The following is a 12,030-nucleotide window of genomic DNA, read 5'->3' on the forward strand; positions in this document are numbered from 1 at the left end:
AAAAAGCAAACGGGATGTTAGGAATCATTAAAAAAGGGATAGAGAATATCTTATTGCCCTTATATAAATCCGTGGTATGCTCACATCTTGAATACCGCTTACAGATATGGTCCCCTCATCTCAAAAAAGATATACTGGCATTAGAAAAAGTTCAGAAAAGGGCAACTAAAATGATTAGGGGTTTGGAAAGGGTCCCATATGAGGAGAGATTAAAGAGGCTAGGGCTTTTCAGCTTGGAAAAGAGGAGACTAAGGGGGGATATGATGGAAGTCTATAAAATCATGAGTGGTGTGGAGAAAGTGAATAAGGAAAAGTTATTTACTTGTTCCCATAATATAAGAACTAGGGGGCCACCAAATGAAATTAATGGGCAGCAGATTTAAAACAAATAAAAGGAAGTTTTTCTTCACTCAGCGCACAGTCAACCTGTGGAACTCCTTGCCGGAGGAGGTTGTGAAGGCTAGGACTATAACAAGGTTTAAAAGAGAACTGGATAAATTTGTGAAGGTTAAGTCCAATAATGGCTATTAGCCAGGATGGGTAAGGAACGGTGGCCCTCGCCTCTGGTTGGCAGAGGGTGGAGATGGATGGCAGGAGAGCGATCACTGATCACCACCTGTTACGTTCACTCCCTCCGGGGCACCTGGCACGGGCCACTGTCCGTGGCCAGGATACTGGGCTGGCAGGACCTTTGCTCTGACCCACTGTGGCCACGCTTATGTTCTTATCCCGCCAGCGGCACCTGCAGCCAGGGCTGGGTGCGGGACTGAGTGGCTGGTGCCGGGGGGATGCAGGGAGCGCAGCGTGGCCCCGCCCCCGCTCCACAAGCTCCGCCCCCTCCTGCTCTGTTCTCTTTGCCCCTCCAGTGAGCGCAGCTGAACTCAGCCTTCCGCGCATGCGCACAGCAGCCGAGGGCGTCGCTCGGTCTAACCCGGCCCATGGCGCTAACGTCATTCCATTAGCCCCGCCCACATGGTAGCGTCCGGAAACGTTCCGGTTGCCACGACGACGGCGTTGTTCCCTGCGGGCGGGGCCGAGCGAGCGCCGCATCCTGTGCGGGCCCGGAGCTGCCCTTCCCCCTCCGGCCAGGGCCCCGGGCAGCCCCCCGCCCGGCCCGGCCCGGCCCCCCGATGTCGCGGAAGGCGCTGGTCTGCGCCCTGGAGCTGGAGCTCCGCTCGGTGAGTGGCCGGGTCGGGCCGGGCGCCGGCGCCCGCCCCCGCCCCCAGCGGGACCCCGCGCTGCCGCCGCCTCCCCCCGGGCTGTGACAGGGCGTGGCGGGCTCCTGGCTTCTCTGTTCCCCTCCCGCCAGCGCTCGGGGAGGAGATCGCTGCCCGGCGGGGAAACTGAGGCACGGGAAGGCCGCGGCCGCACCCGCCGGGAGATGGAGTCCGGCGCCCGCTGCGCTCTGCCCCCGCCCCCCGCGGGCAGCCCCTGGGCCGCCGGGTTAAAAGGCCCCGGGTCCCTCTTCTGCCCCGCGGCCAGGGGCTGCGGGGCCCTTACTCTCGGCCTCCTCCGCTGGCCGCGCTCGCCTTGCCCGGCCCCTGCGGGCTGAGCGCAGGGCCCCGGGGTCAGAGCCTTCCTAGGGGGTGAAACCCGCGCAGACCGGGGGGCCGCTGGAGAGCTGGGCGGGGGGCGGATTTAATTAATTTATTCTGCTGGTAGTTCTCGTGGCTACAGATGGCACGGGGGAGACCAGGGTTTCTCAAATTGCAGGTCCTGGCCCAAAAGGGCATTGCAGAGGGGGGGATCACAAGGTTATTTTAGGGGCTCATGGGATTGCCACCTCTCCTTCTGCGCTGACTTCAAAGCTGGGTGGCTGGAGGTCGGCCTCTGAAGGCAGCGCCCTGCCAGCAGCAGCGGGGAAGTGAGGGGAGCAATTCCACAAACGCCCCCCTACAAACACACCCTTCCCCCAACTCCTTTTTGGGTCAGGACCCCTACAATTTCAACACCATGACAGTTCAGATTTAAATAGCTGAGGTCATGAAATTTATGATTTTTTTTAAAATGCTATGACCGTGAGTTTGGTAGTGCCTTCCTCATGGCAATCATACAAGAGAAGCGATCAGTTCTTCCTGGCAGAAGTTCCTACCCTGCAGTTTCTCCTTGGGACTAAAATGTTTTAGGTAAAAGAGAAGGAGTGGAGACTGCTATATTTTACCCTAGACTTGCCTGGAGACAAATGTCAGTAGCAGTGTAAATGGTGATGTTTTCACTTTCATCAGCTGCAAGTAGTGTCATCTGATTCAATTGTGTGCAGTGCAGGACATGCAAGGGCTGAATACGATTGGAATTGAAACCCATCTATTTTTCCAGGTGACTACTGTGAATTGAAATGTCATGGAAGAGTCACGTGACCTCACCTGTGACCGCTCAAAGTAGCATACCTATATTCTGATTTACTCAACATAATGGTCTCTTCCCACGATCCCCCACCATAATTTTTAGACCTTCGGAGACACCTTGCATGCCAGCTGGCAAAATGAGGTTGGGATTATGGTTGACTTTGCATGGTCAGTGCTCGCTTTGATCTATCGGTTATATTGGCCCACTGGTTCCTGAATGCACTTTGCACAAAGAAAAATCCTGGATGCCATCTAAAATATGAAAATGCATTGTCCTCACATTGCCAGCGAGAGGCTATGATGGAAATGGAGCTGGTGTTTTTGGTTTCTGATTTGTTCCTACTGCTGGTAATTGCACGTTTGCTCTAAAACAGCCACATGACCATGTATTTGTTATGAGATGAAGGATAGGGAGGGTACCAGCTTTCCTACAGTTGTTCAGGGATGGCAGCTTGGTAGGTTTCCATATTAGCCTCTATCTATGGCTGTCTGATGAAATATGACCTTCTTCCCCCCTTCTCCCCAAAAAGCCCTTTTTGGCTGCTGGAAAGAAGAACTAGTATTTTCTCTTGGTTCCTCCTTGCACCCCAGGTTTTGGGTGCTGAATGGGGTGTGGGTACGGGTAGCCCCTACTCCCTCGCCTCTGGCTGCTGCAATTAGGGATATTTGCTACCCTTCCCACCCTCAAGGTTCCAGGTTGCAATCAAAGGAGGCTTTTCAGTTATGTCCACCAGCGTCGGTTCTGAATGCGCCTTCCTAGAGAATAGCTCAAGTGCTTGCCTTTGATGCTGCCTGTACCTCTCACCTGCTTCTTCATTTCACTGCCAGCTAGAGACTTCTTACCTGCAGCAACATGCTGAATGACTAGAACTGTGTGTCTGTAGGCTAAGGAAGTTAGTGTTGCACCTGTTTACATTCCATTTACATTTGGAGGTTACCTTTGCAACCGTATTGGCTAACGCCTTATTGTAAGTGAAAACTCTGCAGGAGTTAATGGGCATTGTTTGTCCTTGATACTGAGAGTGTCTTATTTGTTAGCAGAGAGTAGGCAAGTGGATTTTTGAAGCTCCGTGTCTGGAGTTAGTTAAATACACACGCATCACAGGCCTAAAACTGTATGTAAAATCAGACCGTGGGACTCCCCTTGAAAGGAGATCATGGTTCATTATAATATGCTGTCCCCTTATGTGAAATGAGTTTGGTGGGTCTCATTCCTTTTCTTATTGGATACTTATTACATCACAAGACCACGATGACCACACATTTTTGGGAAGCTTGGATCAGAAGACACAAATTGAATGAGTATGGATGCTGATCCAGTTTGTTACTGTATCTTTACTGTAAGTCCCTTCAGGTCTGTTCTGAGATCAGTTTGGGGATACCACTGTCGCTCCCCTAACTGTACTTGTCTTAGGGATAATATTAATATATTTTTACATAGCACGTAACAAAGCATAGAGCAAAACTGTCCATTGTGCTTATCAAATAGGGGCTTCAGCTTAGTTGCCAAAGTCTGTGCAGCTCCATGTGACATTTATGGAAATTATTTAGTGAGTTAAAATTGTATATTTGTAATTCACTGGTATATACCCATAAATTGGCTTTAAAAATTGTAGATGTATGCTTTTGCAGCTCTGCTAAATGAAGCCCTCAGTTTGTCTACAGGGCAGCAGAAGTGCAAACTTCCAGCATACCTGAACCCTGATCTGGGAAGAAGTTCATTTTTCTGGCAAGGCAAAATGGGAAACTGGATGAAACTTGGGTCTGTCGGATTGGAGACTTGCCTTCAGTGACCTCCTTCAAGCTTTCATTTTTCTTATCTGTAAAATGGGGGAATGCTAGCTGCATCCTCTAAGGTAAAGATATGAGGCCTTGGTTATTAAGGGCTGTGAAGTGCACAGAAATATTAACAGCATTCAGTTGAAGAGCTGAGACAAACACATTGTCTCAGTTTGTAGCTCAAAGAATCTTCCCCTAGGCGACAAGGTGCTGCATGGGGAAGTCTCTCTCGCATTCATACTTATGTATGCATGAGTTTCATGCAAAGTGTAATACTTGGCAGGTGTGCTTCAATCTTTAGGACTGTTAACCTGGTGCCTTTCATCAGAGATAATAGCTCTTGGAGGGGGAAACCTTTTGCTTAGTTAATACATGTTTTAACAGACTTTCTTGTTTAGACCACAGGTCCCCATTAAATTCCACAAATCCAGTGCTTAATTTGTGCCAGGGCTGAGTCCTGGCACCTTTAGGGTTGGCCCTTCATAGCCCCAGCACATCTGAGCTTGCTGCATCAGTTATGAATGTAAAATTTTTTTTTTTTTTTGCTTGAGCCCCGGCATCTTTTTCATTACAAATTGAGCACTGCGCAAATCCATCGGATTTAGGCTCCATAACTTCTTTCATTCAAGGATTATTTTTCTGTGATATATGAAGAATCTTTAGGTCCAGCAGGTATTCCTCATGTTCATCTGAGAGAAGAACTGTAGCAAACGTACCTCACTTAATTCCTGTCACTCTGCTCCCTTTCTCCTCTAGCTGGCAATTGAAAATCTGAGCACTGCTTCTCCTGCAACCTTGTGTTGCAAGAGGCAACCTCACATTTATAATACTGTGATAATATGAGAGCAGCATAAACTGAAGTGAAAGGTGACTGGGAATTCTCTAGCTGGATCACACAGCAGAACCATCAGAATTGGAGAAAATAACATGTAGTTGTGGGGAAGAGATTTGTGTGTGTTCTTAATGTGAGAGAATAGCTGAGAATTGTGTGATGTACATCACAGCTTGAAAAAATGTATGAGATGCTCACTAGCCAGAGGACTAAACCTATGAGTTAGAAATAGATGTGAAAGACAATGCAGTGGCCACCCACCAGCAGTGTCCAGAGTATCACTGTAGTAAAAAAAAAGTCCAGTCTCCCTTTGGTACTCCTCTGCAGTGCCCAAACTTTGCAACATCAGGAATTGCATTGGCAACTTTCTGGGAACCCAAGAGCTACACCTGATTCCCACATACATTTACATAAACTTTAAAAAAAAAAATCCAACCCTAAAACAAATCTACCTTTCTTAGGCAGATTGAATTTGTTCACAAGCAATAAAACCTACCAGTGCATCAGCTGAGTCCTCACTGCCGGGAGGCTACGTTTCAGGACGTGGACAGCTTTTGGCTCTTGGGGCATGTTTTGGATATCTCATGAGTCATTGTTTGCTCTGTATAACCCTTAGTGATTAAATGATGTGGATCATGAACACCAGCAGCTATTATAAAGTGTGACCTTGAGACTGGGGAGTCTGGATGAAGTTAATGGAGCTGTGACTGCTTACACTAGGGGAGAACTTAGTCCTAAATATTTTAAAACTATAAGTATTTGCCTTACTGTAAGTAAGTATAGCTAGAATTACTTTAGAAAAGGAGGGTTTGCCACTGAGCTATGTTACCATATGGGTCCCCAGCAAACAACTATTTTCATCTTAGCTCATTCTATTTTTTCTCCCAAATATAACCAATAATTCTAATGCTGAAGCTCAGTTTGTATAATAAATATGTTGTTCTTCCAGATAACTTGCCCTGGAGTGTTGCTGAAAGACAAAAGTGAGCTCTATCTCAGCGCCTGTGTATTTGGACAGTACAAAAGGACTCAATGTGTCCCTGCAGCATTTCCACTCTTCTTAGAAGAGAAACTAGTATTTGAAAAGGTACGATCATAACATCGGACATGAACATGTAAAAAACAAAGAACCAGAATCCCCAAACACAAATGATCACACTGAAAATGGTATTGTTTTACTACTAATTTCTGCAGCTCTTCAGCACAAAAGACATTTGTTTTTTCATTATAGATATAGTAATTCAAAAATAAATTTGTGAGCATATGACCAAAGTATATCATGAGGATTTTTAGGTTTTTGTTCTTTCTTCTTTTATGAAATGACCTTTTTTCCCAGTAGCTCCTCTTAGTTCCTGCCAAGTGTTATGCTCCTTAAATATAGGTCAAAATGGAAAATACAAGTAGGGAATAGGGAGAAGAATGAAAATTAAAAATCACAAAGTAAGATTATAAGAACAGTCTGTAGCAAAAAGGTGGAATATGAGCTTGGGCTTTCTGGTGACAGCTCTCTGCTCTTTCCTGGTTTGATGTCGCAAGAGCCCCCTTGATGGCACTATAGCCTTGTATTTTACCGTTGCCTATCACCTCTTCCGTGTCCCTACTAGTTTCATTGTGAGTGCCATAGGAATAATGAAATTCTGTACCTTACAAACATGATTCTGTTTTTTGACTACTCATGAATAACAATACTTTGCACGTCTCTAATGCTTCTCATCCAAGTATCCCAAAGCACTTTCAAAGACTGACTAATTAAGCCTCAACAACACCTTTGTGAGATAGGTAAGGCATGAAGAGGGATAATTTCACCCACCACTGAAAGGCAGGGTGGAAATGGAACATAGCAGCTATTTAAAAGGGCACAACCAGACTACAAAGCAACTTAGGACCGGAAGTGCTGATTACTGTATTCAACTGAAACTGAGGGAGAAATCTAGGTGCATTTATAGAGTGCAATTGCTTAAGTCGGAATTTAGTCAGAGCACTGGGAAGAACATTTCATGCTCTTACAAAGTGTCATTTAATAGCTTGAGGTATTCAGGCTCTCTACTTTTACATCCTCAAAAGTTTGGTACCTCCAGCAATAGGATGCCTCGCAACATCATGCTGAGGCAGTGGCTCAGTACTGAATCAGAGAGAAGATTCCTACACCACTGTCCCCTAGAAATTATAATAACAAACTAGTCACTATTTCTTCAGGACTTGCAAAAATGTTGTAGAGAGCTGCCCTTTCTGGCTTTACAGCAGTCATTAGTGAATGAACGATATTCCCAGGTGCTGACATGATCAGTAATAGTTATGCACAAACAAGAACATAATGGAAATGTGCCATGTTATTTTCAGGTCAGTCACAAGTGCCAGAAGAATTATCAACATTATACAAATGGAAATAAGAAAAAACAAAAGGGAGAATAATTCTATTTTCAAATATCTAAAAAGATTGTGGGATCGCTCAGTGTAGAAAACCCAATAATTAAAAAAGGTGCCGACATTGTCCCTTTAAACTTTTTCAGTTACAGATGAAAGATGAATTTTTCTAACAAGATCAGCTATTTGTCTTTTATATTGCTGAAATTTGTGCAGACTGCACTTGCATGTTCATGTGATTGGCTCTTTATCTATGGTAGCTCACATAATTTAGATAGAGAGGAAGAATCTTGAAATGGTTAGAAATCAGATGACCAAAAGTGCTGTCTTTCTAAGAAATATATTCTGTCTCGGTGCTAGGTTATAATTTCAGTTTTCTGTTGTTCCCCCCTCACTCCCTCCTTGGGGAATAGTACTGTTTGCAATAATCTGAATCAAAGGGAAACTTTAGTTTTCTTTAAGCACATCTGTTATTTCTGATCAAATGTGTCCATTACATTTTTTTAAATCTTTTGTTTTAGGTATTTACTGATGTAGTTGATCCTGGAGAACTTGTTGAGCTACTTGAATGTAGGTTTTGCTTTTTATATACGTTATATTGTATGCACATAGGTCTAGATCCTCAGAAAGAGAGCATAGGCTCAGCTTTGTAGTGCCTAATATGTAGGCATTCTGCTGCCCATGAATTTGGCGCTTAGACTCTGTATACAATGCAGTGGGGAGTTAAGTCCCTTCAAAATAGTCATGGGGCAAAAGAAAAAGAGAGAGACTCTGTCTCCTAGTGGTTAGTGCTCTTTCCTGGGAGACTCTGGTCCAGTACCTGCTTCAAGGAATATTTAAGTATTTCATACAAAGTAAAACAGCTTTAACAGAAGAGTTTAATTCCTGCGTGAGCTGGGTTCCGAGCTGCTCAGCGACTTAAACAGTTTTGCTCATGCCTACAGTTAGATGCTTAAGGGACTTTACCAGTGAAAACTTAGGGGTCTGGGTAATTTAGGTTCCTATAGGATTATGTGGCCACTGAGCAGGGGTTTAGAGGCACTAAAGTTTGAAACTTAAGTGCCTAAAGTGGCGTTTAGCACCTGAATTCCTTTGTGGATCTAGCCCTTGGTGGCTAATATCATATTAATAATATGGAATCTAAAGATATTTTTGAGAGTTGAGGGGTTAGATTGGGAACAGGAAAACATTCTTACTATCTCTTTGAAACACTAGTGGCTGAAGAATGATCAGTATTCCATCTGCTAGAAATATGTGTGACCATTAAATGAAATAGTCATTGCTCAAAGAGCGATCCTTCAAATGTGAGCCTAGGAATGTTTTAGAGGATGTGATGGCTTCTTTTGATAGTAATAACTTACCAGAATACAGATAAATAGGCACTTCCAGAAATCTCTAAATTATACATTTCTTCTAGTGTATTCAATAGAGTGAAATTTAAAACAGTTAAAAACATACCTTGTTCATATACAAAGACTTAATGAACTCAACAAACTGACCACATATAGCAAGCTATGTTCAAATATTTTGAACTTCAGTGAGTGTTTTACTTTGTCAAATGAATGTGATTTTTTTTTAAACAGAGTGACTCCACAATGAACAATGCTGCCATACATTGAGCATGACGAATCCTATTAAAATAGTATTGTGCCTGAACTAAAACTCCAAATTTAGGTGCCCTCAAACATTGTGAGAATTACAGTCCAAAACAGGATCCAAACTTCATGGCTTCTCTGTAGTCTCTTCAAAGGATTGACTCCATCTGCTGCCGAACTTGACAGTGTCCGTTACAAGCTTGAGCCAATAATTCATTATTTGTATTATGGTAGTGCCTGAGGACGCCATTGTGTTAGCCTAGATTTGTAGTATTCATATAAAGTGTTCATAATCTGCTCTTATTATTGGTACATCATAATTGAACTTATTACATTAGCGCATACATTGTTGAGAGGGTTAAATCAGGGAATGGGTGCTCTTTTACTTTGCATATTAAAATTACTTCTGATCATAGTTTATTTTTTGACTTTTGAAAACTTTTTTTCCTTTCTAGTTGACACAGCAGTGCTTGAACTAATACAGCTTGTTCCTCCAGGTATTGTATCAATCTCTTCATAAATCAGGCAGTTTAATCGGTGAATTTCCATGAGGACACACAATCATTTTTCTCAACATACAAACCATGTAGAAAGCTCTTCAACAAATAGTCCCCTGAATATAAAATGTTAATAGATCAAGAGGATCTCATTTTTGAAAGAGAATAAAGCTAATATTGAAATGTTCTATTCTCAGGCTTACGAAAGTGATAATACTTTAAAAATTGAAAATAAACCGAACTCACACAATGCATACTTATTAAAGGCCTCAAAATTCACTTGTGGTCTGCCTGTGAGGTTTCAAAGTGTATAATCTTGTTCTCAAAATGACACTTTTCTTTTAATGGTGACCGCTGGGGAAAACCCTTATCCACGCAATAAATATTTCTGGTCTCTGGGGAGAGGTGAAGATAATAAATAACGATTTGTCCTATTTCTGTTATAGGTTTGTGTGATTATAAAAAAATCTATCTTAATGAAATTCAAATATTCCCATGGATAATATAAATCTGCATTTTATTGGAAATAAAATAGAGTTTGAAGGAGGACTTGATTGAGAACTGTGGAATTAAAAGCATCCATAGTTACAGGTCCTTAATAACACCACAGCAAGCAAGAAAATACCTGTTTCTCTCAGTGGTTTCCTGGGATATTTACACAAAGAAACAAACTGAGTGTGGATTTTGTTGTTGTGGGAGTGTAAGAGATTTTAGAAGGAGAGAGAGCTTATAGTGGACGCTTGGCAAAGTGACTGTGGTAGAACAACTTGAAAGTTTTATATAATCGATCTTGGTTTTTTTCCTTAAAGAAAATAAAACAAGATTTGAGGATCTTGAAATACTCTTTTTGATTGTACCTAAATTCCTTTCTGACAGCTGACTAAATCTCTGATTAACAACCATAATTGTTCTTTAATACAGAATAACAGATGTGAAGTTTGCTACTGTTAGAAAACCATTGGCTGTACATAGGAGAGGAAGAAGGGAAGAAATGTCGTAGGAAAACCTTTTACATGTCTCTTAGTGCAACAAAGGCAGTCTGCTTTACATAAATTTGATACAGTTTTCAGTAAAAGGTGCTTAAGGGCCCAATCCTGTGCATTCTTAGTATCGGGCATAGTCCCACCTTAGTCAGTCGTCTTATGGTCTAGTGTAGTAAGAGTTTACTCTTAATTTTTAAAGGTAAAACATTGTACTCATTTCGGCATAGTCTCGTGCATGTGTGTCTACACTGTACAACTGTTTCCCAATACATTAGTACATATTTCCTTTTTAGTGGGAGAGATTCTAGCCACTTATGAAGAAAATACAAGAGATTTCCTGTTCCCTGACCCTAAGCTTACTCGTGGACACCATGGTTCAGATCGCGAAGTTTTAATGAAGAGGTCTTCTAGTTTTACAGTAAGTGCATATCTGTGTATTGTACTTATGATACAGTATGTTTCACAGGAACAGCTTCGTGAACTATCTCAAGCCAAAAGTGATTACTTTTGACAGATAATTCAATACCTGAAATGGCAAGTACTAATCCAAGGCTGAACTTTGTGAAGATAGAATATGTCTGCTGGAAATGTTATTTTAACTTGATGTGCAAACTGTACTTGTATAATGTGAACAAGTTAGTATCTAGATTGATTTGATATATAGTACCATGGCCTTTATATCTTCTTTTCACCCATCCACTGGGTGCGAAGCTAGATTTACTGCCAACAGGAACCATCAAATTGTACAGCAGTTGAACTATGTAACAGGACAATCTTATTTTTGTAACACTCTCCCACACTTACTCTTTTGGTTGCATTTTGTCTCCAGTTACATCGGAAACCCTCTGGGTCAAGGTCTGTTGATCCATCTGTTTGTACAACACTGTGCGCAGTGCGTCTCCAGCACTCATTGGAGCTTGAGGGAATCTCACATAATAAGAATGAATAATCATCATAATCTGTATTTAAACTTGATTCAGACACCGATAGCTTTGATTTTCCCTTCTAGAACTTGTTTGTCAAACTCTCTTTAGCCTCTGTTCACACTGACTGGCCAAGCCATTTTAGAAACTAGCCACATTTAGGCTTTCAAAAAAGCCATAATTGCTGAGGAGTGATTGGAAAAATGAATAGAATGAATTAGCATTGGTCTTTTGTAGCTGCAGGTTCAAATGTACACTAAATGAAAATAAGTTTGATCTCAGCCTGCACCTTCGTAGGTGTTTAAAGCTGACAATTCTCAGATGGGAACGGGATAGTCCTGAAAGCAACTTTAAAGAAAAAACACAGTTCCCAAAGGTATTTCCTTAATTTGATATAATTGTATCATTAAAGTGACAGAACATTGAGATTGGGATGATTTGGGACTCAATTACTACTAGATTTCTTAAATTGATGATTAAAGGTCAAAAATGGCTTGCAGCTGGTACACTGTGCCTCAGAAGGGCAACCTGAAAAATCACCCTGTCAGTTACAAGCAGAGGTGCTAATTTGATGGTTAGAGGTAGCATACTTCATTTGAATGACCTGAGTAGCAGAGATGGGCTTATGATGATATGTTTTATTTGAATGAACTTTGTTTAAATGAAAACTTTGAGTGAGTTGGAATCCAAATACGTTGTGTTTAAGTGATTT

At 42.3% G+C, this 12,030-nt stretch overlaps 1 protein-coding gene across 2 annotated transcripts in view; it reads left to right on the forward strand.

Annotated features, from left to right (window-relative positions):
• Positions 1 to 1,091: 1,091 nt before the first annotated feature.
• The window catches only part of SPATA6 (spermatogenesis associated 6), a 53,262-nt gene continuing 42,323 nt past the window's right edge, over positions 1,092 to 12,030 (forward strand). The window contains exons 1-5 of one of the 2 annotated variants that reach the window (XM_077824240.1): positions 1,092 to 1,178; positions 5,906 to 6,043; positions 7,842 to 7,890; positions 9,371 to 9,412; positions 10,689 to 10,813. In XM_077824240.1, the coding sequence (XP_077680366.1) occupies positions 1,131 to 1,178; positions 5,906 to 6,043; positions 7,842 to 7,890; positions 9,371 to 9,412; positions 10,689 to 10,813 (402 nt within the window). In that variant the 5' untranslated portion in view covers positions 1,092 to 1,130. The remainder of the gene's footprint in view (positions 1,179 to 5,905; positions 6,044 to 7,841; positions 7,891 to 9,370; positions 9,413 to 10,688; positions 10,814 to 12,030) is intronic. The other variant, XM_077824239.1, reaches the window with a different exon arrangement.

Source organism: Eretmochelys imbricata, chromosome 8 (assembly GCF_965152235.1).
Source record: "Eretmochelys imbricata isolate rEreImb1 chromosome 8, rEreImb1.hap1, whole genome shotgun sequence".
Lineage (NCBI taxonomy): Eukaryota > Metazoa > Chordata > Testudines > Cheloniidae > Eretmochelys > Eretmochelys imbricata.